This window comes from Sceloporus occidentalis, unplaced genomic scaffold, assembly GCF_023333645.1.
Source record: "Sceloporus occidentalis isolate IW3139 unplaced genomic scaffold, rSceOcc1.0.p SCAF_1, whole genome shotgun sequence".
In the NCBI taxonomy this organism is placed as follows: Eukaryota; Metazoa; Chordata; class Lepidosauria; order Squamata; family Phrynosomatidae; genus Sceloporus; species Sceloporus occidentalis.
The window spans coordinates 68267857-68293632 of record NW_028316981.1 but is presented as its reverse complement, the minus strand read 5'-3'; the positions used below and the strand labels follow the sequence as shown (position 1 = coordinate 68293632).

General features: G+C 42.6%; 2 protein-coding genes across 5 annotated transcripts in view; one reads left to right on the top strand and one right to left on the bottom strand.

Annotated features, from left to right (window-relative positions):
* Positions 1 to 16313, bottom strand: part of ATRIP (ATR interacting protein) — a 43468-nt gene extending 27155 nt beyond the window's left edge. The window contains exons 1-8 of one of the 3 annotated variants that reach the window (XM_089523790.1): positions 16013 to 16313; positions 12756 to 13188; positions 11965 to 12044; positions 10776 to 10946; positions 8838 to 8953; positions 8303 to 8460; positions 5376 to 5447; positions 1850 to 1979 (exon numbers count right to left, since the gene is read on the bottom strand). In XM_089523790.1, the coding sequence (XP_089379916.1) occupies positions 1850 to 1979; positions 5376 to 5447; positions 8303 to 8460; positions 8838 to 8953; positions 10776 to 10946; positions 11965 to 12044; positions 12756 to 13170 (1142 nt within the window). In that variant the 5' untranslated portion in view covers positions 13171 to 13188; positions 16013 to 16313. The remainder of the gene's footprint in view (positions 1 to 1849; positions 1980 to 5375; positions 5448 to 8302; positions 8461 to 8837; positions 8954 to 10775; positions 10947 to 11964; positions 12045 to 12755; positions 13189 to 16012) is intronic. The other 2 variants (XM_089523772.1, XM_089523781.1) reach the window with 2 other exon arrangements.
* Positions 16314 to 20094: 3781 nt separating this feature from the next.
* Positions 20095 to 25277, top strand: LOC149321532 (protein BTG2-like). 2 transcript variants are annotated; one of them, XR_016281221.1, is made up of 3 exons: positions 20095 to 20566; positions 21487 to 22336; positions 24649 to 24772. XR_016281221.1 is itself a non-coding variant. In XM_089523752.1 (2 exons), the coding sequence occupies exons 1-2, from the start codon at positions 20131 to 20133 to the stop codon at positions 21852 to 21854; spliced, it is 804 nt and encodes a 267-aa protein (XP_089379878.1). In that variant the 5' UTR covers positions 20095 to 20130; the 3' UTR covers positions 21855 to 25277. The 2 variants fall into 2 exon arrangements, 1 of the variants encoding a protein (XP_089379878.1); XM_089523752.1 differs by having other exon boundaries at positions 21487 to 25277.
* Positions 25278 to 25776: the final 499 nt, after the last annotated feature.

The window sequence follows — 25776 nt, the reverse complement described above, 5'->3', positions numbered from 1 at the left end:
AATCCAATGCAGAATGGCTAGGTAGGCCACACAACTAGTTTGCATATCATAGTACAGGTCATAAACTGTTTCCAAACCAGTATGCCCAGATTTCAATGGTGGACAGGGAGGCATCTATTTGAAGTGCTAAGTGTGTGCATTGTTGGAAATGTCCGATCTGGTCATGGCGATGTATATCTTAGCAGATCAGTGTAACACATTCTACGTGGACCTGCTTTTCAAACTTTGAAAACTTGAGCTAGAGAAAAAAATTGGGGTCTAACCAGTGAGTGAGGAGTATGTGACTTTTATTACAACAGCTTTGCTAGAATTCAAAATGTACCTGTTATGACCTATAAAGCCTTCTTCACCTTTTCTGTTTTATCACTAGCTATGCTGACTACAGCTGCTGGGAGTTGCAATGCAACAATATCTGGAGAACTACATATTTCTCATTATGGTAGTACAAGGGAAGGGGTGAGAAATGAGGGAAACAGTCTAATGTTTGCCTTTCTTCTGTTTTGAAACTCTCCACTCTGCCTCAGATTTATAAGACACCTCTTCCAGGTTGCTTAAAGTATGGAACAGTAACAGTCCTTCTGGGCAAGAATAAAGTGTGGCAGATCTAATTTGATTGCCAATTTTATATTCTATTTTATTTATTTAATTTATATGCTGTCTTTCTCCTGGAAAGGGACCCAAGGTGGATCACATTAAATAGTTTGAAAACTTTATAACAAAAAATTAAAAATAATCAAAATCATCATGCTAAAACCATATAAAATCACATTAAAAACCTCCCTGGCAACGATTATGTATTAAAAACTTAAAGGTAAAAGTAGTCCCTTGACATGAATGTCTAGTTGTAACCAACTGTAGGGGGCGGTGCTCATCTCCATTACTAAGCTGGAGCCAGCATTGCCTGAGGACTGCTCTAGTGGTCATGTGGACCAAAGTGGTGCCTATCTAATTACTTGCATTTGCTTTCAAACTGCTAGGTTGGCAAAAGCTGAGACTAGTGACAGGAGCTCATGCCATCATGCAGCACTCTGGCCTCAAACTGCCAACCTTCTGAACTTCTGATCATCAGAACTAGTGTCTTAACCACTAACCTACTTGAATAAAAAAGTCTTTGCCTGCTGGTGAAAGGTAAGCAAGGAGGGGGCAAGTCTAGACAATTGCAGAAGGGAATTCCAAAGGGTGGGAACAGCCACTGAGAAGGCTCTCTCTTGTGTCCTCACCATGCAAGCCTGTGATGGTGGTGACTAGCAGGAATAAATAAAGTCTTCCCCTCTACATCTTAGGACCCTTGCTGGTTTGTATGGGGAGATATGGTCTTTCAGATAGCCTGGACCTAAGCTTTAGGACTTTATAGGTTATGACCAGCACGTCAAATTGTGTCCAGAAACAAACAGTGAAGCTGTTTCAACAAGGGAGTTATATGCTTCTTATGGTCCAAAAGCAGCTCTGTGTACCATATTCTATGGTACAGAACTGTAGGTTTTCAACGAGGAGTTTTGTTGAAAGGAGGGACTGGTCAGAAAAGGAAAGAACTATGATCCAAAACACATGCAGAAATAATCCAGTTTGAAACTGCTTTAACTGCCCTGGCTCAGTACTAGGGAATTCTGGGTCTTGTAGTTTGTTGTGGCACCAGAGCTCTCTGACAGAGAAGGCTAAATGTCTCACAAACCTATAGTTCACAGAATTCCCTAGCACTGAGCCAGGGCAGTTAAAGGGGTCTCAAACTGGATTATTTCTGCAGTGTGTTTTGGACCTATATTCTCCTTCACTCAATGAGTTATATTGTTTGGGATATTATGTTAACTATAAATGTTTTTGGTATGACCAGCAATTAAAAAATACGTACGTATTGGAAGAATCAGGCTGCATGGTGGTATCAGGATGAAATTCAAAATTATGGCTAAGAAGGTAGCAGAGACCCAGTGATGATTCTGGAACAATAGGTTGCTTCATCAGTGTATTTATCAAAATGGAACCTGGAACAAGGCATTAATCCAATGTTGAAGATATATCACAACAGGAATCAGAAGCTGGCAGAGTAAGAAAACCAATAGCACTTGCATTTGCTATCTATTCTATGGCTGGATACCAACCCTAGTCATTCTGACTATACTTTAAAAGGCAATTTTGGGAAACATAACCTAGTTACTCTGTTTTAATCCAAGCTACGCTGCCATTTTATCTGGCTATATGCTTACAAAATACCAGGTATAACACAGAACAGATGACTTGCTACAGGCCCTCATTACCATGTCTGCTATAAGTGTAATCAATCATGAACTGCAAAACAAAGAGCTGAAGGGATGCTCAATCTAAGGGCCAGCTCACGCAATGCATGCCCTGACTGCACCCCCAGGGCAACGTGATGCTGCGTGCCAATCCACATGGCACACAACATCACAGTGCTCCTCTGGCGCTGCATACACATGACACAGCGCCAAAGAGACGCCTTAAAGCCACACCACTGCAGCTATCATGCCCTTTCCAGGGTGCAAAAAGGCCAGATTGGGGCCATGCCGTGTGGTTGCTGCAGCCCAGGTCCAGTGCAGCTGGAGGCGGCTGCAGGCTGCCCCTTAGTGGTGGTCAGCCAGTTTCAGCCAGTTAGAAAAGAGCCAGATATGAAAGCAGTTTAACTCAGTTGAAATTCTGGTTTGTTAATTCCTAGTTTCAATTTATCTGTTAGAATGTCTAGGGATTGGTCAAGTAGTCACTTTTTAATCAATGCTTAAATATGACAGCCACAGAGTACCATCAGCAAGCTCTGTATGTGGTAACTGTAACAACCATGTATAGTAACTTAGCCAGGTTTGTTTCAAACAGATAAAATAGAAAAATTAATGTTTACAAAAGAGAATAAGAATGTTAATATTAATGCTTAATGTACCTAGAAATTCTGTTTGTCTCTGTTATTTATATGAAAGTAGGTATGTCAAGAAAGTATATGGTTAAATTGAGAGCACTTGTTTAAAAATGTAGTCATTTCTTTCCTGCAATTGATAATTTAAGGTTTATTCATAACATTGCTTTGGCATAATCATGAACCTACTAATTTCCTTTGTTGTTTAGAAGACTAACAATTTGCTCATTTAGACAGAGTAGAACCATAACATCTACCATAACTCAGAATCTGTTGATAGATCTCTATAATTCTCTCTTCAGAATAATCTGAAGATGATTAACAAGGATTTCTAACTCTCAAATGTTTCATAATAGCAATACAAGTTATCCCCCCCCCCCCCATGCATCCTAAATAATACTGCTGAATGAAGCAGTTTTGGGGTAAACAGAGCTTATGACAGAGATTGCTCAATTGGGGCTGCCTGAAGTAGAAAGTTATTTGGAGAAATTCATAGCAGTTTGTATGCATGAAAGCAAAAACTCAGAAACCATCAGCCAAGCTCATCTAGGCTTGCTGCCAAAATAATAATAGATAAGATATATAGTCCTCTTTAAAAATAATGAGGAAAGAGAACTGGGAAGCAGTTCACAGTTGGTACAGTAAATCCTAAGCAAACTCATCTTTAGAAGTTCAGGCCAGGGACAACAGGTGCTACATGGTTCAAATACACAACACGGGGCCAATTAGTCTGATCAGCTGCACTCATGTATTAATCATGCTGATACACATTTATACCTGGTCTTATATGGAACAGGAAAATATATCACATGTTTCCTATTGTTACTAGTTATTAAAAAGTGGGTTTTGGGGACAGCCAAAGCCAAGGACATGTGGCTTTGAAGTCTGCAAAGCTATGCATACATCTGGTGGTAGCCTTATATAAAGGCCCAATGAGAACATAGAGGAACAGTTTTTTTCTAGTCAGAAAGTCTAGCCTGAGGTGTAGATATGGATGGTATACTGCCTGAGACTTATAATTTTGCTTCATTCATAGTTTACTATAGCTTGCATAAAAAATATAACTTTGCTTTACACATACTTTGTTATAGGGACATAAAACATATACAGTACTTGGATAGCAATTATATACCGGTATGAATATCTATGCTTAATTGTATTGCTTAAAACTTTGTATCTTTCTTTTGACAATTGATTTTATATATCAAAGCTTTTAAGTACAGGAACTACACTTGTTCCTCCCGATTCGTGGACAACGAGTCTTTGGTCTTGGTCCTTCATGGGCAGCAAGTGGGGAGGGATAAAATGGTGCGTGTGCCCGAGATGTGCACAGCCATTATAACCAATGGCAACTTGAATATTTGCATTTTCCGGATTCACAGGGGTGGGTAGGTGCCCAGAACAGATCCCCTGCAAATCAGGAGGGATATCTGTATATACTTTTGTTGACAAGTATCTCTGCTATTTTAAAATTGTGAACCTATACTGTGGTAAATCACAGCAATGTCCAGTATCAATTCCTAGTTGTGTGAGACCTAACTTGACACTATGAACATTCAATTAAGAATTGACATATGCTGACCACTGGTTTCCAGAAAATCATGTACTAACACAGGATCTGTCACAAAATGATCCTGAAATCCATGGTTTCAGAACTTTTTCATTCAGAATGCACCGTATTTTCCGGTGTGTAAGGTGACTTTTTACGTCTGCCTTATGCGCCGGATTTTGACCCCAGAGACAGGTGAATGGCATAGCCACCTCTCTGTCTCTGGGGGTCCTTGCTTGAGGGGGCCTCTCTGGAGGCCTGAGACAGGATGCACAGCTGGGCTCTCTCGCCGCCATTGTTGCTGCAAAAGGTGGCAGCGGGGAAGTGGCTCCAGAGCCAGCTGGGCCGAGGTAAAGAGCCGGGCCCTTATTACTCGCCACCGCCGGGGATACTCCACTTCTCCAACGGCTTCAGAAGTCCACCGCAGAAGCTGCTGGAGGAGTGGAGTATTTTGGGTGGTGGCAGCAGCGGCCTTCTGAAGCCGCTGGAGGAGTGGAGTATACTGGGTGGTGGTGGCGGCGGCAGCGGCAAGGAATAAGGGGCCGGCTCTGGAGCTGCTTCCCCACTGCCGCCTTTTGCAGCAACAATGGCGGTGAGAAAGCCCAGCCGTGGATCCTGCCTCAGGCCTCCAGAGAGGGCCCCTCAAGCCGGTGCAAGACCCCCGTATAGGAGTCCAGGGACACTGCCAGCGGGTGACTTGGGGGTCGTCTTATACCCCCAGTCGCCTTATACGCCGGAAAATACGGTATGTCTTTTACAGGGGAGCAAAAGGATGCCCCAAAAAGTCTGGTAGTGTCAAGGGCCCCAGAAAATGCCTTCAGGGGTGGGGGGGGAGGGAATCCACAGGTGATCCCAAGGCTATACTTCGTCTGCCCTGCTCTATGGAAGTATACTGTGTGTTTTCTAATAGAGATTCCAACACTAATGCTAATGAATGTAATTCTTGAATTTTTTAGTTGGAATTACCTTGTCTTTGAGTACAGACATAACTAATTTCTTGCTTCACAGGCTCAGCTTCAAGTTCAGGCATCTTACTGTCTGAAAAGAAAGGATTGCAGCAACCCAAGAAGCAACATTAAATCTGTTTTTGGCTTTTAACCACAGAATATCCCAATTGTTGACATTCATTTTCTGTGCTTACACTTCTCATTAGCAAACAGAGATTCTACCAGGTTTAAAACGTGTCCTCCTACAACAGAAATTCAGAAAGTACTTTTATATATCTTCCACAAGCCAATTATGACCACATGCTTAGTTTATGCTGGCTCTGGAAACTAAACTAGTTTAAGAGAACACCATTTTATACCTGGATTGGTTTTGAACATGGGTTCACATTTTAAAATGCTACACTTTTATTTTAAAGCAATTCCTGTATATATTTATTTTAAATATTTTAATACTGTCAAGACAAAACATCCTCAATGTGATTTATAAATAATTGTTTAAAAAAACAAGAAAATCTTAAGTGCAACTGACTGAAAAAGCAAGATAAAACATATGAAATGCCAGTAAACCCTCCAGCACAAAAAAAAAAAAAAAAAAAAAGGAAGGAAGGAAGGAAGGAAAAAGAAATGGATATGCAGTCTTTTAAAAGCTGAGTAGACCATCTGAGCCCTTAAAGAACTCAGGGAGGAAGTTGAGCACATATCATTGGCTTAGCTATTTCATAAGGATGGGCTGCTGGAAAAAGCACCATCTCATTACGCCCTACCAATCTAATAAATCTTAGTATTAGACACATGAACCAGACCTCTGTGGCCAATCACAGGGCTCATGCAAGTGCTTCTGGGGGTAGGCAGTCCTTCAAGCAACCACATTCAACCAAGCATCTGTATCAACTGAAGTGTCCAACCCATTTTTAAAAGCAGCCTCATATACAGAGAATTATAGCAGCCTAGCTACAAATGACAATAGACAGATTCAACTTCTGCAGACAGGGTACAGCTAGCTGAGGTAACAAATACCATATGCACTTCAGTAGATAGAGTCAACCCCAAGAACACCCCAACCTGCACACCTGATGCTTTGGGGAACACATTTCATCTGATACTAATCCCACACCTTCATCTAAGTCAGTAGCCTTGCTTATCTACAGTATTTCCAACTCACATGTATTCAGCCTATCCTTGTTTACCTCCACATCAAGAAATTCCACCAAGCACAGTTGTTCTTGCAGACTTCTTGGGAACTGATGGCTGTGCAGACCACCCCTAAGGGGGCAGCCTGCAGCTGCCTTCAGCTGCACCGGATTGGGGCCATGGCTACTGCCCGCAGCAGCCCCAATCTGGCCTTTTCAGGGCGTAACAGCCACAGCTTTAACGTGCTCTTTTGATGTTCCGTTGTGTGGACGCAGCGTCAAAAGAGTGCCAAAACATTGCGCACTATGCGGAGTGGCATGTGGCATCATGGGGCCCTGGGGCGGAGTCAGGGCATGCATCATCAGGACACCCTCGACTCCGCCCCCAGGCCAGCCTTAATAGCCTGGCTGCACAGGTCCTGAATCTCACATTTCATAATGGTATGTTAATAACAGTATATACTGTACCGCTTGACTCCTCCCATACAAACTTCATGTAGAATCTACACTACAGGTGTGAAGAGAGAAGTTCAGCCCTGGACTACCCCAAGGGCCAGTGAAGATGGAATGGAAGAGGAGTCCTCCAAACCATCTTCTAGGATCAGCCCTATAGAAAGGACTGGGGCCACTGCAACAGCATGACAAGATCCTTTTGAATCATAGAACTGCAGAATCAAAGCAGGAAGAAACCTCAAGGGCCATCTAGTCCAACCCCCTGCATGCATGAACTCACAATCAAAGCACTCCTGACAGATGGCCATCCAGCTTCTGTTTGAAGACCTCCAAAGAAGAAGACTCCACTATTCTCTGAAGCAGCATATTATACTGTCAAAAAGCTCTTACTGTCAGGAAGTTCCTCCTAACGCTTAGGGGGAATCACTTTTCTTGCAGCTTACATCCACTGTTCCTTGTCTTAGTCTCTGGAGCAGCAGAAAACAAGTTCGCTCCACCCTCAACATGACATCCTTTTAAATGTTTAAACAGGACTATCATATCATCTCTTAACCTTCTCTTATCCAAGCTTAACATAGCCAGCTCCCTAAGTCACTCCTCATAGGGCATGGTTTCCAGACTTTTCACCATTTTGGTCGCCCTCCTCTGGATGCACCCTAGTTTGTCAACACCCTTTTTGCATCATGGTACCCAGAACTGAATGTAGTATTCCAGGTGAAGTGACTGTATAGATGGCCTGGCTCATATTATCATTCTAAAATACATTCCAAGACTTGTTAAAGCCTCATCCTAAGAGATTTCAGCAAATTCTCTTTATCTATGAACCTTCTAGAACAGACTGTTAAAAATGATCCACCATCTCTGCAAAGACTGTGCATAGCCAACAGGTAAAACTGGATCAGATAATGATCTTTCCAAGGCAATGGAACTATTTCCAGCTCTATTGTCCATGGATCATTACTCTCTAAACCAGTACAGAAAATAAAGTTCAGTATATATTCAACCACATGCATCAGGCTAGATATTAACTGAGGTATGCCTTCATGTGCAGCAGCAATCATTAAATCCTCAAACTCCCAGACAAGGTGATTTTAGCATATATACTGAAGCCTCCTACCCCAGCAAGCCCACAAGCAAACATTTTTCTCAGAAGTTAAATCATTGGCTTTTAATGGGACTTAGGCAGGTCTCACCATACCAACAGGGCCCTCCATTTGTCTGACCATGCCAGACCTGGCTACAGCTTCCTATTTTCTATTCATTCTTGCAACACCTGCACTTGAGCTCAATAATGTCCTTTTCAACAATATTTTTTCCATAAGATATTCAAATGTCACATATAATTAAGTAAATATTGACTTACCCTTATTAAACAAAGGAGTTTGGCCTTGCAACTGTGATTTAGAATGGGATGCTTTAGGTGATATTTGAGAACCAAAAGAATACTTTGTGGGATAACCTTTTTTTTCATTCTGAATACATCCTTCATTTTTTACAATCTTTGGAGGACTCTTCTTAGGACTAAACAAATAAAATGTTTTAATTAACTATGTGAAAATATTTCACTTCAAACTATCAGTTTACACTACAAAAATATTGGGCAAATTATTTTAATAGCCTAGACCGTAAAATTAGTAACCATAAATCACAACCTCAGAAGCTCAATGCAATACAGTAAGAGGAACAGTCTGCATTGCACATTACTGCGTTAAATTTTATTTTCTATTATCTTCACTGAATAACTGTACTTTTTTATTGCACTACAATTTGCAAAGAGGAAACAGTTATACAATTCATTATATGCAGCTATTAAAAGCACAGGCAGTTACATTCATGCTGACCTAAGTACCCAAAATGCACTATACTTGTATAAAAAGTAATGTGCTTTTCTTGGTTACCTGGTATATGAAACTGAAGTAGTAATAGGTTTAATTCTTTCACAGTTCAAAAGCTTTAGTCTCAGCTCATTCATTTCAGCATCTCTGAACTGTAGTTCAGACTGCAGAGACTGTAACTGAAAAAAAGAAAAAGAAATTGCTAGATAGTAAATGCTCAACTAAAACACAAAAACTTCTACTAAAAAAGAGCTTTTACTGTAGCTGCTCCGAAATTGTGGAATAGTCTTCTGGAAGAGATCTGCCTTTTTACTTCCTTGGAGTCATTTAGGAAGGCACTTAAGACGGATCTCTTCCAGCGAGCTTACCAACCTGACCTTGTGTAGGAGATACCGCTCCACATCTCTGACCATTGCATAATTTTATTACTATTGTTAATCGACAATGAGTTAAATTTTAATGGAATTATTATTGTTATTGTATTTTATTGATGTGTTTTGTATGTGTTTTTATTGGCTTGTAATCCCACCTTGATCCATCTGGGAGAGGCAGGAAATTATTATTATTATTATTATTATTATTAATATCCCACTGTATTTTGGTTATTTTTTATTTATGATATTATTATTCATATTTTGTACCATGTTAGAGAATATTTGCATGCTATACAGAGTTGAGAGATGAGAAGTTTAGTATAAGGTACAATATTTTTTTCCAGTCAGAGGATACATTGAAAACATCAAGTGCTTAGTAGCAGGAATACTAATACTTTTTGTGTTCCAGTAAAGCAATGAGGTTTTAAAAGAACATACTGAAAAATAACTATTACTATGGCAAGTTTAACAAATGTACCGGTTATTAACTACAAACAGGCAATGTTGATGCTGGGTCAGCAGTCCCATTGCAACACTTTCTTTGCAATAATAGTCATCCCTCCATATTTACGGATTTGATTATTCACAAATTTGATTAATATGTTCTCTCTAGGAATATCTAGGTCCTCCAGTTCAACTCTGTGGTCAACTTTAACTAAAAGTTGCACTGAAAGACCTAGAAATTCCTAGAGAGAATGCTCTACTAGGCATTTGTAGCTCCTCCAGTGCAGTTCTATGGTCAGTGTCTGTTCAACTTTGACCACAGACTTGCCCTGGAGGACCTAGAGATTCCCAGAGAGGTGTCCTCTCAGGTAGAAACATGGCGTTTTTGTTATTTGCGTTTTTTCCATATTCACGGGGGTCTTGTGCCCCTAACCCTAGCGAATACGGAGGGACAAGTGTACATGTGTTTGACAGATAGTGCATTAAAAACATAGAGCCAGAACAGACCGGCTCTAAAAGCTGCCATCTGGGCTTTTAAGCATCGCACACTGCCACAGCATCTGGAAGCCGGTTTTGGGCTGTGGCAAAGCAGGAAAAGCCTCCCTTTCCCCAGTTGAAAAAGGAGTGGGTCTTTTCCGCTCTTTTTTTGGCCAGGAAAAAAACGGATTGGGGCTGCAGCATGTGTTAACCACGGCTCCAATCCATCTTTGGAAGGGGCAACTTCAAGCCACCTCTTCTGCCCATCCATTGCACCTCTTCATTAATGAAGGTTGGCATTGTGCTAGAGAGGCTTTATCTCCAAAGGTGATACAGAAATGTTTCAAAGTCATTAAATAAATCACAAGCAGGAATTCCATAATCATCTATTATATATTATTTATTACGTCACCATTTGTGTAATAGGTCAGACTGGAGATTTCTTTCCTCCTCCCAAACTAAGCTGCTTTTGTAGAAATAAACAGTAAAAAATAGAGAAAAAAAAACGTTGTACACAAACTATCCATTAAGGAGTTTTAATTAATACCCGAGAATAATACCTTTTTCCCCATTCGTTTTTTTAAAAAGGTAATTTCCAACTATATTTTTACTTTTTTCAACATATAGTTAATGTGCTCCAAAGATATGATCAAAAGAAAAAAAAGATGTTATGATGCAGATTTTATTTCTATTTATTAAACAATACCTTTTTGGAGAACTCTTTTTCTTTTTCACTTAATGTCTGAGCTTTTTCATTTTCCAGTACCACATATGATTTCCGCTGTTCTTCCACAACAGATTCCATCTTCTGCATTGAGTCTCGTAAAATTTTAATTTCTCCATTTTTTATGAGGATTTCATCTTGCATTGTCTTCAGCTGCAAAGTTATAGAAATATTTCAAGCACAATGATGAGTACATTTCAAAATTTTGGACTTCCTTAAAATAACACCATTAATCCTATTACTAATATTCTTAAAATGTAGTCCTGTGTAGTTATTTGAACTCAGTGGGCCTTAGATAGATGTCTATAGGTTTGCACCATTACACGCATAAGAAGTCTTATGCAATCCAAGATCTTGTTTGCTATTCAGAGTACCTTTGGGATACAACAAGCAGGGCACCAGATCAATAATTTTCTCCTGCTTGTGCTCCTCACCAACTGGCACTCAGAGACATACTTCCATTATATATATATATAGCCATCAAGTTTAGAAGCCCAGGTGGTGCCCAGTACTTCAGCCACAAGGTTGTGTGTTCGATCCCAGGCAGAGCTCCAAGGCTGACTCAGTCTTCTGTCCTTTTGTAGGTTGGTAATATGAGTACCCAGCTTGTTGGGAGACTAGAATGATAGAGTTGGAAGAGACCACAAGGGCCATCCAGTCTCAGGCAATTGGATTACACATTTTAAACTGCTGTCCCGTCCGCATTAATGGGATACATGCCTGTGGTGCCGCTGCATACATGAGCCCCATTCGTGCGAATGGGGCTTGAGCATGCACAGAATTTGGTTTACGCAGGGGGTCCAGAACGGATCCCTCTTGTAAGCAGAGGGTGCGCTGTACGTGAAATAAATTCTTTATTACGGTCAAAGACCAGCAACTGCGCTGTACATGCTATTGCTAGGAGCCATAGATCGTTTTATCCTCCATGAATGTGTGCAACCTCCTTTTAAACATCATTGAGAAGCTCAGCTATGATGGCTCATACACATCTAGTTTGCAATTTTGGCATCACCATAGCACTTTGTCTAAAGTTTGTAATAAACCATTTATACTGGAAAAGGAAGCACTAAGAAAAAAAATCATGGCAGTGAGCCCTAAAGTCTTCACAATGCCACATGCATTATAGGCTTGATTGCAGTTAAAACATTATTTCCAAAAACCAAAAACTAACCTTTTTCTTAGCTTCCTCATATTGTTCTTGAAGTATTTCAAGCTTAAATTTGTTAGATGAAGTTTCTTCTGTACTATTTCCTGTTAACAAAAAGAGGCTTTTTAATCATTATCTTAGTATTTGACACAAGTAATTAATGCTTTTCTCAGTTCAGCATTTACGTCAACTAACACAGGCATTTGCTCCACATTGGCTCACAGGCCAGAACAGGAGACCTATGAGGAAACACAAATTGAAACTGTATCCTGATAAAACAGAGGTGCTTACTGTCAAGGGTCCTAATCTGTGTTTGGAGCAACTAGGGTTGGTATAATCCAGTGCGGTAATTCATGGTGTCACCGCCTCCATACAGAATCCTTAGTAATATTTTTTGTACCAATTTACTTATAAATTGTAATTCCCATATAATACTGAATGTAATACTAATAGTAGTGACATAAACAACTAGCAAAATTAAATTTATACCTTTAAATTACAATATCATACACACAGAATAGATGTGTTTACATACACATAGTTTCATGCAGTTAACGTGGAAATTTGGTAAAATGTGATGTTTTTAAAGAAAATTTTTTAAATGTAATTTTTGTTTTAGTATTTGTCAAGCGTGATGTCAGTTTCTATACTGTCACAAATTTTTATTAATCCTAGTGTTTGGTTTATCTTCTGCACTGCCTTAAGAGGCAGCCTTAATATTTTTAATATTAAAAAAACTACAGCAACGGTGTAAACCACTAATCCTTATTGCTTCAGATTCCAATCTGCACTTAGAATTCACATACTAAATTGACCTTTAGATTTTGTCTCTGTTGTGAGGCTGATATTCCATTGCTTGATATGATCTGCTGTATCGATTGTACTTTTTGGCAGTGAAGGCAGTTCTGTATTTTGCTCTGCTCTTGATGCATTTGGTTTTAAAGTCACATTTTGAGTCAATGCCTGGGTAGCAATAATATCTATCTCCTCCAAGTCCTCTGCAGTAAAATCATCACAGTCCCCAAATGGATCTTCAGCTTCTTTAGGTCCAGTTGTAGCAAGAGTTTTATAACGCTTATTTGGTGGAAAGCCAACATCATGGTTTCCAGTGTTACTTTGGCTTGTAGCTCTCTGGAGAGACGAAAATGAAGCAGTAACTCTTGTCTGATCCACACCATATAATAGAGAGCTGTTTCTCTTCTTGTTTCCAAATAAATGATTCACTGACATTCTGTGTTAGCAATTTTCCTAGCAAAGAGAAAATATGAAATAAGGTTAAAGGTGATGTGATCTGTCGAAATGGAATGAACTCTATCCAAAATCAGTTTTGAGGCCATCGGCTTCTCTTTTATTTCCTCAGCACTTTCTTCCTACAGTCCAACTGTAACTATCTTTTCAAGGAAATGATCTACTGTATTCCACAGGCCTTGGTTACAAATGTTCCGGATTAGAACTTTAACAAGCTATTAGAAGGTCCAATAATTTGGATAGCCCACAAGGACAAGTGGAATTTAATTTCTAGAATTTGGGCTGAATTATCACCACAACAAACATTTCAAATAGACTGAAATCTAAATAATAACCTGTAAATCAAAATACCTACTGACTTTAGTGAATACATACCCTATGAGTTGATTCTTTGGCAATATCTTGAATTTACAGGGAACAAGCATTTAATTTTGAAATCACAAGATTTGTCATGTAATGGACCAATATTGTTAGGTTTCTTATTAGAACATTTAACCGTCCGCATTGTAAAGTGGAGGACAAAATTAAGCATGCTATCACAATGATGTGCAAAATGGCACACAAGACCTGGGAAGGCAGGAGACAGAAAATAAGAACTGCTTACACAGAAATACATCCTCCGAGTTCAGTGGGAGTCATGTTAGAGAAGGAATGGACATGACTGCAATCTGGCCTTTTCCAAATAGGCTCAACTACAGCTCTCATCATCCCTGACCAGAATGGCCAAAGTTCCCTGTGCATGGGGCTAAGCCTTCTGATTATCAAACCAATCTCATAATTCCAGGGCAGATATACATCTTATGCTTACTTTGCAATGCCATGGAATTCTGGGATCTGTAGTTTTGTCAACTGATTGGCCTTCTCTCTCAGTGAGCTCTGGTACCACAACAAACTACAAATCCAAGGATTCCACAGGAGGAAGTCATGACAGTTAAACCAGTGTCAAACTGCATTGTTTCTGCAATGCAGATGCAGCCTTTGTTTCTTTCATACATAACATTACTAAAAATATTACATATAAAATTCTCTCTGTGTGTTGTGTTCCTTCAAGTCATTTCTGACACAGGGCGACCTTAATGTAAGGCTATCATGTGGGTTTCTTGGCAGGATTTGTTCAGAGGTTTGCCATTGCCTTACGCTGAGGATGAGAGCATGTGACTTGCCCAATTACCTTCAGGCTATGCATATGAGGTATATATTAAACATATATAAATTTAATGTCTAATGTATCTCATTATGTATATACAAATATTACACACACACACACAAGCAACAATCCAAAACCCCAAACGCTTCTGGTCCCGAGCATTTCGTATAAGGGAGACTCAAACCTGTACGAAGTCTTTGGTTCACTCGTGCCTCTTGGTCATGTTTCCTCTGGCCTGTAGAGGTTTAATCAACCATAGACTACCAGCATGGCATAGCAGTTTGAGCGTAGGAGTGTGACTTTGGAGACCAGGGTTCGATTCGCAGCTCGGCCATGGAAATCTATTGGGTGACCTTGGGCAAGTCACACTCTCTCAGCCTCAGAGGATGGCAATGGCAAGCCCCCTCTGAAACTTGCCAAGAAGCTGGCTTCTTCAACCTCTGTGACAGGTTTGATTATCATCAGGATATCCTAAGTTGGAAAGGACCTGAAGGCACACAGCAATCAAAAGAGCCAGTGTAGCACAGCAGTTTTAGTGTTGGATTGCAATTCTGGAGACCAGGGTTTGATTCCCAGCTCAGCCATGAAACCCACTGGGTGACCTTGGGCAAGTCACACTCTCTCAGCCTCAAGGGGAAGGCAATGGCAAACCTCCTCTGAACAATTCTTGCCAGGAAAACCCCAGGATAAGCTTGCTTTAGGGTCACCATAAGTCAGAAAGAAAGGCACACGACAAACAGAAAAGGAAGCGTGGCGTAGTGGGTGTTGATTGCCCATCAATGACCCTAGGAGACCAGGGTTCGAATCCCAGCTCAGCCATGGAAACCCACTGGATGGCCTTGGGCAAGTCACTCTCTCTCAGCCTCAGTCTTGCAGCACCTTTGAGACCAGCTGAAAGAAAGAAATTGGCAGCGTGAGTTTCCTAGACTCCAGTTTGCTTCCTCAGATGCGGATGTATCAATTTTAACTGCTGGTTGTTTAATAATATTTTAGTGTGGTAAGACTGGGGGGAGGCAATTAACAGGATGTATTTTAACTGTATGTTATGTTTCATCTCGTGTTGCCAGCCCCCTTGGTCCTCTGGGAAGGCGGCGTATAAATAAGACTTTATTATTATTACTATTATTATTATTATTATGCTGCCAACTTCCTTCTTTCAGTGAGTCTCAAAGGTGCTACAAGGCCTCACTTTGTACTGATTCTACAGAGTAACATGGCTATACCTTTGAATTCTACCACTCATGATATTAAATGAGGGCACATTGGCCCAGAACTCTTAGTTCCATAAACCATAATTTGTGTAGCTGACAACATTACTAACTGGGCCTTAGTGTCAAATATTTTTAATGCTGTATCATCTGAATCTATTAACATTTACTATGGATTTTATACTGAGTCACAATTTTATATTGATTCCTCTGAATCAAGTCTGTAAGCAGATGTTAATATAGGATTGCCATGCACAAGGAAATCTGCCCATTAGTACAGTTATTGCTTGACGATGATTGTGTTTTTCCTCTTGGCTTTCCCCATGAAAACAAAATAAACACAACGAGGGAGAGGCTGCACAAACGGGGCCCCGCTCTCTCTGCTTCCTTCACCCCTTCCCTCCCGCTGCAGAGGGCACGAGGCGGAGGGCGGAGGCGCCAACCACAGCAGCAGCAGCAGCAGCCTCACCATCATCCCCGCCGCTGCCTCTCCGCCTGCAGCGTGGGCTACCTCCGCGGCCCGCCTGGGAGCGGGATCGGCGAGGGCGGCAGCCGCTGCACTGTCCGGGAAGGAGACGGAGGACGCCTCCAGCGCAGCATCGCCGCCTCACGCCCGGCTTCTTCCTCTTCCTCTTCCTCTTCGTCTCTCTAGCTCCCAAGGAGCAGCGCGCGCGCCGGACAGAGCTCGCCACGCCCCCTAGCCTCTGCCACAGCCAATCGGAAGCCGGCGCTCTCTACAAAGCCACGCCCCTTTAGGTCTGAGGAGGGCGAGCGGAAAGCTCTGAAAGGAAAAAAGAAAGGAAAACAAAATGGGGGAGGAGGAGGAGGAGGAGGCGCCTGTCGAGTGTAAGCTGCGAAGGCTCGCGCCGCCGTCTGTAAGCCGCTCACCGATTGGACTGTAAGCCTCGCGCCGACTGTAAGCCGCTCACTGATTGGACTGTAAGCCTCGCGCCGACTGTAAGCCGCTCACTGATTGGACTGTTAGCCTCGCGCCGACTGTAAGCCACTCACCGATTGGACTGTAAGCCTCGCGCCGACTGTAAGCCACTCACCGATTGGACTGTAAGCCTCGCGCCGACTGTAAGCCGCTCACCGATTGGACGGTTGGGATTTTTTCTTTAAAAAAATAACTGCCGCTATGGGACACGTCACGTGATCAGGGAGGGACCCCGGCGGCCACAACAAACTCCAACTCCCAGAATTCCATAGCCTTGAGCCAGAAGAACAGTTAAAGCGGGGCTGAGCCGGATTATTCTTCCAATGTGGATGCCAGCCTTAGGTCCAGAACACACTGCGGAAATAATCCAGTTTGAGACCACTTTAACTGCCCTGGCTCAGAATGCTAGGGAATGTTGGGATTTGCAGTTTTGTGAGCCATTTAGCCTTCTCTGGTGCCACAATAAACTACAGCTCCCAGGATTCCCTACCACTGAGCCAAGGCAGTTAAAGCGGTCTCAAACCGGATTATTTCCGAAACGTGTTCTGGACTCCGTCATTAGCACTATAATTTGGGGGGGAAAGGCTTAAAAAGTATTCTGGGGATGTAGTGGTTGGAGTGCTGGACTAGGACTCTGGGGACTCAGCCATGAAACCCACGGGGGACCTTGGGCAAGTCACACTCTCTCAGCCTCCTCAGGGGAAAGCAATGGCAACCTCCTGTGAAGAAACCTTGCCAAGATAGGGCCACCTGAGGGTTGGCTTAAGTTAGAAGCGACTTGAAAGCACCATCTGCTATGGAGAAGATACTCTCCTCCTGACAACTCAGTCACTTAGGCCATCGTGAATGAAGTCGGGGAGTGTGGGCTGAAGAAGCAGAATTATCCCTCGCTGCTTTCTCCCATTGGGGGTTCCTTAATATGGTTTACAGCAGCGGTTCCTGAGCTGTGCACTGAGGAGGAGCCCTTAGGGCTGTGCGGCTGCGCCAGGAAAATGAAAGAAAGACAAATTGAATGAAATGAAAGAATAAGGATATATTCTTATATGTACACTCCTAACTTGTAAAAAATAGGATGGGCCTCTTAGGGGCTCCAGCAGAGAAATAAGGGCTCCGTGAGTCAAAAGTTTGGGAGCCCCTGCCCTATGGGTTTTTGTTGCTGTTGTTTAAATGCTCAACTGCATGAGGCCCCCTGAAACCATATTTAAAAGTTGAACTGCCATTCCATTTAAAGGGTGGTCCAAAAACTGAAGGAGCTAAAGGCTAAAAGCACCACCTTAAAAACTGTATCCACCCCCAAGCCCCCATTTCACCTGCCCTGTAATAGACAGACCATTATGTAGGCCTCACCATACTCATCTGATACCATATGTGGAATTTTAATTCACTAAGACCAAAAAAAACCCCAGTGTTGTCTTCTGTATGTTTATCAGGGCTTCCTCGCCCCTTCCTGCTGCTGCTCATTCATGGTGCAGAAAGCTGCTCCTGAGAAAAAGGGAGCCCCCTGACGCAAGGGAACAAATAATCCATCCCTTTGTCTGAGTAGATGTTACTCTCATTTATACACAGAGTACTTTGGATCTAAGCCAGTGTTTCTTTAACTACAGCTAAATGTTGGACAAATGCTAAACTATTTACCAGATCTTCACAAATCCAAAGGCCAGGTGGCCAAGTGTTCCTTCCAGTTCCATTCCACTACTACGTCAACTACTTCAGTCTGAAATTAAATGAAATTGTTATTATTATCATCTTGCAGATGTTTATAAGAATAATAATAATATAATAAAATTTTATTTGTATACTGCTATTCCTAGGTAGATCATAGCGGTTCACAACATACAAAAATAATACAATAAAATAAACAACATATATCCCCAGTAACATCCAACAATCTTCCCACACCAATTAAAACTTCAGAATACAACCTAAAACATTACAACATAAAACCATTAAAACCCCCAATACAAACAATAGCTGGATCGAACAAATGTGCATCAAGGGAAGGAAGGATGGTATAATTAAGGAACATGGGGGAAAGCTTGTCAGAAAAAGATAGGTCTTCAAATTTTTCCTAAACAAGTCTATAGAGGCAACCAAGAGAGTTCCAAATCTGTGGGGCTGAGATGGAAAATGCCCTTTGAGAAGATGAGATGTATCTCGGCTTAGGAACTCTTAACAGATTCTTCCCGGCCGACCTGAGAGTGCGGGGCAGACTGTATGGGGAGAGGTGGTCCTCCAAGTACCCTGGGCCCAAACCATTTAGGGCTTTATAGGTGATAACCAACACCTTGTATTGCACTCGGATGCGAATGGGCAGCCAATGTAGATCTTGTAGAACAGGTGTTATATGACTGGTCCTGGAGGATCCAGTGACCAATCTTGCTGCCATGTTCTGAACCAGTTGTAGCTTCCGAGTTTGGTAGAAGGGTTGCCCCATGTAGAGCGCATTACAGAAATCTAACCAAGAGGTTACCAGAGCATGTACCACCGTTTAATTTCCATCATCCCTGACTACTGGTTAGACGCAGTGGTTCCCAAACACTGGTCCTCCAGATGTTTTGGACTTCAGCTCCCAGCATTCCATGCTGTTGGCCAAGCAAACTGGGGCTTCTGGAAGGTGAAGTCCAAAACACCTGGAGGACCAGAGTTTGGGAATCACTGGGTTAGAGGTTGCACTTTGAAGATATAGCTGTGGTAGTCTGTAGAATCAGTAGATAGAGATCTTGTCGCACCTTTGAGACTCCCAGAAAGAAAGAAGTTGGCAGCATGGGCTTTCCTAGACTTCAGTCTACTTCCTCAGATGAGTTAGACTGCAGTGGCCCCCAGACTGTCCTTTTAAAGGGGTTTTGGACTTCAGCTCCCAGAATCCCAGACTATTGGCGAACACAGCAGAGGCTGTGAGGATTGCGTTTGATACGCGGCCTGTGTTTATGCATAAGATGATAAAAGAGGTTTCAAGCAACACAAACCAATTATATTTATTGGGGAAATCCCTATTGCCAAATGTTCACAAGATACATAAGAGTCTCTTGTGAGCCGCCGCCTTGAGTCCCTTTCTATGTGAAAGGCAGAGTAGACAATTAATTACATACATAATAAGTAAGAAGTGCTTGGCCCCGCTTTAGCTTTTTCCGGCTCAAGGCTATGGCATTCTAGGAGTTGGAGTCTGTTGAAGGGCCCAGCCCATAACAAACTCCAATTCCCAGAATCCCATAGCCTCGAGACAACGAGTTAAAACAGGCCAAACCGGGCTCCTGAGCACACGTCCTATCGCCACAGCGGCCTGCGCCGCAATGATTTCACCACCAGAGTAAACACTCCCGCCCAGCATTACCCCGCGCGCTCCGATTGGCCAGACTAAACCCCGCCCCGATCTTCCATTGGTTCCTTTCCTTCTTCCAAGCTCCACCCTCCCCCAACAGCGCCCACCCACCACCAACCGCCGCAGGTAAACAAAGCAAGTAAACCCCGCCCCCTCCGTGCTTTCCATTGGTTAGTAACCCAGTCCCCGCCCCTTTCCCTGAACTCTTCCTTACAACCGCGGGGCGGGGCGGGGCGAGTTCCCCCTCAACGGCCGTTTCCCGTCTCCTGGGCCAATGGCCAATGGGGAGGGGCGGCTGGGCGTCTTCGAGACGGAACGCCCGGTTTCTGTGATGCAGGGGGCGGAGGGGGCGGTGTCATTGGCTGCCGCTGGCCACGCCCCCTGTGGCTGGGGCGGCCGAGGGAGGCAGGCAGGCAGGCAGGGAGAGAGGCCTCGCGCGGTTGACTGGCTCCTCGCGCCCCGGAGGAAGGAGGAGGAGGAGGAGGAAGACCAAGACCGAGGGACCCTTCAGCGCCTCTCCCTCGCCGCCCATCGCCCGCCCTCCCTCCCTCCCTCCCCTCCCGAAGGACTGAGGCGAACAAGGAAGCAAGGAAGTCTGTTTTGTTTCGAAGTAAAGCGACCGAGACGCGGCACAGAGAGCGAGGGAGCCATGAAGACGGAGATCTCCACGGCGGCGGGCTTCATCACCCGCCTCCTCCGCAGCCCCGGCGGCATCGGAGACGAGGAGCTCCGCTGCTTCGGCGAGTCCCTCCAGGAGGCGCTCCGAGGTGAGGAAAGGCGCAACCAGGAATGGATGGCGACTCTGGAGGCTACGAGGCTGCAGCCACACTGGAGGAATAACACGGTTTGGCACCGCTTTAACGCCTTTCCTGCCTCTTTGCTATGGAATTCTGGGAGTTGGAGTTTGTTGTGGGCCCAGAGAGGAGCATAGCATAGCTCTGCTCTGGGCCCCATAACAAACTCCAACTCCCAGAATTCCATAGCAAAGAGCCAGACAACAAGTTAAAGCGGTACCAAACCGTGTTATTCCTCCAGTGTGGCTGCAGCCTCACTGGAAGAAAGAAGTTGGCAGCACAAGCTTTCCTAGACCACAGCCTACTTCCTCAGATGCATTTGGGCATAATAATCATATGTACAGAGGTCTTGTGGCCCCTTTGAGACTGGCTGAAAGAAAGAAAGTTGGCAGCATGGAGCTTTCCTAGGCTTCAGCCTACTTCCTCAGGTGCAGAGGTGATGATAATAATATCTATAGGGATCCTGTGGCTCCTTTGAGACTCGCTGCAGGAAAGAGGTTGGCAGCGTGAGCTTTCCTAGACCTCAGCCTACTTCCTCAGAGGCACTTCTCCAAATACTTCCTCCAAATGCATCTGAGGAAGTGGACTGAGGTCTGTGAAAGCGCACGCTGCCAACTTCTTTCCTGCAGCGAGTCTTGAAGGTGCCGCAAGGTCTCTCTACCCCAGTGGTTCTCAACCCTCCTAATGCCACGACTCTTTAATACAGTTCCTCGTGTCGCATTCCCCAACCATAAAATTATTTTCCTTGCCACTTCGTAACTGTAATTTCCCAATGGTCTTGGGCGACCCCTGCGAAAGGGTCGTTCGACCCCCAAGAGGAGGGCAGGTGGAAGGCAGGCCATCTTTGTGCCTGATTGGGCAGTCTCTAACTGGTCTCCGTTTTCCCCTGGCAGACCACTACAAGCACCACTGGTTCCCGCTGATGCCCTCCAAAGGCTCCGGCTACCGCTGCATCCGGATCAACCACAAGATGGACCCCTTGATAGGGAAGGCGGCGGGCATGATCGGACTCAGCCACGAGAGGCTCTTCCAGCTCCTGCCCAGCGAACTGACGCTCTGGGTGGACCCCTTCGAGGTGTCCTACCGCATCGGGGAGGACGGCTCCATCTGCGTCCTCTACGAAGGAGGGCCCCAGTCCGCAGGGAAGAGCGCCAAGGCCCTGGAGAGCAACAGCACCACCAGCACCAGCTGCAAAGAGGAATGGCGGATGGGGCGAGCCAGCCCTTCCAAGAACTACAACATGATGACCGTCTCCAGCTAAGAAGAAGAAGAACCAGAAGAAGAACACCGCGGAACAGCCCCTGTACAATGATGTATGTATGTATCCCGCTTTGATAATGAAGTTAGATGATGTAATTGATATGTCGATTTTCACCCCCAACCTCCCTCATAGTCATTAAAGTTGTAGTAGTACTGCCAAATCCATTTTGTTTTGTGGCCAAGGGCTATATTGTATAAAAGAAGACAAACAAACAAACAAAAGTTCTTTAACCGCGTACTTTTTCTTTTCCTGGATTGTATACTGTAAATGAAATTGTACAGTCGAGATGATTGTTTTACAGATTTATATTTTGGAAAAAGAATCCTTGGCGATTTGTAATAAAAGTATATGTATATATCTATATGCACACACACGTATGTATAATTAACTTAACTATTTTTATTTGAATAATGGCTTTTAGTTCACACCGATTCCCAACACCAACACCACCGCTGCTTCACTTATTGAGCAATAACTTGTGGGTGAGTATGGAGAGGCATGGCTGGTGGGTGGGAATTACACACGCTGACCAACTGGAATTTCTAAACCTCTCCAGAGACTTGGCAGCACAGACTGCTTCGGGGTCATAAACACAGCTGCACAGAACAAATATGATTTGTCCAATCTAAATATCCAGGCCAGGTTTCTCTATTCACAAACAGCTGTCAGGCGTGGAAACAAATGTCTGGAAAGTAAGACTTTAAAAAATTGGTCACAGTTCATTCCGCTTATTCAGTAAATATATATATATATATATATTAAAAAATAGGGTTTTACATTGATCAATACTGGATAAAAACATGCTGGTTAAAACAAAGACATGCTTGCTTAAACAATTTGTCACAGCCTTCAGAACATTTTATTCAAGCTTTTCTAGAATCAGTTGGTTTGGACCGTCCTGATGTCAAACAACCTCATTTGGTGTAATTATATTCTGTTAATTTCAGTGGAATGGTTTTCATGTAACATGGTTTGGATTAGGGTACGAGCTAGTTGAATTTTAAAAAATATTTGAGTCAAGAGATTCAACAAACTCATTCTGTTTCCTTTTTTCTATTTAAAAAGCTTGGTATTGAACAGTAACGAGTGTCTTTAAAAAAAACAACTCAACTCAGACCAAATATTCTAAGTGCTTTAGGGCCTGAGGTATGTATATCCAAGGTATGACAATACCAACTGGAATTCTGCATTTAGTGAAAGAGGGCATTATGGATTCTTCACACACTGGGCAAGCCTTCCTGTAAAAGGCACAGTTAAGGGGCAAGCCTGGGCAAATTCAAAGTGGCTGAAATGATGGTGGGAGTAAGTTTAGCATCTTTAGTACCTAACACAATTGAAAAATAGGCTATTGATAAGGTCTGCTTTTGAGTGGTGCTGTTGATAACTTCTTTATGTGAGATGCATATTCTGTTAGTTGACACAGATCACTACTGTGGATGTTTCATCCCTGGTGAATTCAGTTGAACTTAGGGGTGAAACAGATGCTGCCCCTGAGAGAGACGGATTGGGGCCACGGCAACCACATGGCACGGCCCCAATCCAGCCAGCTTCTGCCTCAAATAGGAGCAGAAAAAGTCCGCTTCTATTTGGGGTGAAAAAAACTTGCTGCTTCACCTCTAGAACCAGCTTTTCGCCGCCTGGAGTGAGTGTCATCTGAACGCCATGCCCCCAAGTCTCCCGGAAGCTGGCGGGCGCAGCTCCTGGGCGACTCAAGAGTGTGGCATGTCTAAAGCCAGCTTTATCTGGCTGTCTGTTTTGGCCCCTATTCTGCAGTAAGTGTAAGAGCATCTAGACTTGACAACACTTTTGTGCATAGCTGCCTTAATTACAAACCTTACTGATACTAAATTGAGACTTGTGAATAGATGGTAAAGCTGGACATCTTCCACTGACATTTCAGGATATATTTCTAGTATGAAGCATTATTATACTACCTTTTATTGGTGTAAGCAGCTATCTTAACCTGGAAGCAACATGGTAAGCATTCAAGTCAGCTAAAAAAAAAAAAATTGATTCATAAATGTCAGAAATTTGGGGGAGGTGAATAAGAGAAAAGGCAGTCAGAGTTCAGAGTCTGGGACTTTCCCAGCAGATAATGATCACCAATTAGCAGACATTAATCCTCCTTTACATTAGCCTTCCAGGCTGAGGCCAGCCATCAGCACAGACCAATACACATGCAAATCACTCCTGCATTCCCAGGCTCACACAGTATATATGCACCCAGTTTTTCCAGGCAAAGCATTCTCTGAAGATGCCAGCCACAGATGCTTGTGAAACGTCAGAAAGAAACTCTGCTAGAACATGGCCACATAGCCCAAAAAACCCACAAAAAACTAAGAGTTTTGATTTAAAAAAAACAAATTTGATAAACTACTGTCAAAATAATTTCTTTGGAAATAATTTCTGATGTGGCTTGCAAAGCCCAGGCCTATGCTAAAAATATAATGAGATCTGTTAAGGAGAGATTTCTCATATTTGATTTTACTTCTTTTTCTTTTCCATTTATGCAATACTTAACAACATGAGATGAGAATATGAAAGACAAGTGAGATCTAGATTCTAGCACCTAGAAGTCAGGCATAGCTTTCACATTTGCATTAAAGAAGTCTAAATTTAATTAATACTCATATAACAAATCCCCATAATTCTCTGTCTGCTTGGATACCCAGATGAAGAGGATTTTCACAAGGGGAACTGAAGCACTGTTCTTTTGTAGATAAATCAGGTGGGTGGAGATTAATCTGAATTACTGTTTTCCTTGGTAAAGAGAATCTTTCTTTCTTTTTTGCAGAAAACATTGTATTTCATTAAAACTATTTGAATCTTTAAGAAACATGCAGTAGCAGCTGAATCATTTAAGTTGTTCACAAACATTTTAAGATGTTTATAGAAACGGTTGCACTAATAAAAAATTCTTTGAAGTTTTAAAATGTGTTTGGTTGTATGCCAATAATATGCATGAAGAGCAGGAGTTAGCCTGCAAAAGGTACTACCTTTTTAAGAGGCTAGTAACCTGCATTATACAGGTTGTGGTGGAAGTCAAACCCCCTAGCAAGTCCTTAGCTTCTCAGCACACGGGGGTTCAAAATGGCCTGTCTAATGGACTGGTTCAGGTAGGGCAATTGCTGGATCATTCTGCCAGCCTATTTTCTGGTCTGGCTGGGAGAGGAGTTCCAGCCCACTCACCTTGGAAGTCCTAGTTGCCAATAGCTACCAGGAGAGCTGTTAAAACTCATGTAGAAATTGTATGAATGTACAAGACTAATTCAGAAACAGTATGCATAACAGGATTTACACCTTCATGCTGGTATCAAAAAGGAAGCCCTTGTTATTTTATGACATAAAATCCAAAACACAGATTTAACTGATTTCTAAAATATAATGTAGGTAACAAACAGCAAATCATGATTCACATTGCCATTGAACTCCATGTATTTTAAATAATTGACTAGCTAATACAAGGTCTGTGCTTAAGAAGCCAAGGTATGATAATGTTGTTTTTCTATATGTAGAAGAAAAATCGTTTTCTGGATTAGCTTTCATCAGAATATTACATTATTAGACTTTCCATCATACCTCAAAACTCTGTATAGGTACCTTTGAATAGGCCATGCTGAACAGTTACATATTCTGAGTAAACATATAGAATTTGTTGCCACTTTGTTTTGGGATTTTTTGTCATGGAGAAATTTCACACTTCCTTTTCACTTAATAAAAAAGTATAAATTTTCAAGGAGCAGAGACATAAGTAAAAAATAATTCAATAGGCCAACTCACATTTTGCTTTACAGAGATTATTCATTTTGAAAGATTTTGCATATTTTTATCTATACTTTTTAAACTACCTGCTTACCAACAGTCACTCGATATACAAAATGTAAATTGTGATAAAAATATTATGTAAACTATATTATAAGTC

Excerpts from the sequence above, each read along its gene's own strand:
- LOC149321532 (XM_089523752.1), top strand. The coding sequence starts at position 20,131 with ATGCAGGGGGCGGAGGGGGCGGTGTCATTGGCTGCCGCTGGCCACGCC. Across the intron at positions 20,567-21,486 it reads CCTCCAGGAGGCGCTCCGAG|ACCACTACAAGCACCACTGG; the intron begins GTGAGGAAAGGC and ends TTCCCCTGGCAG.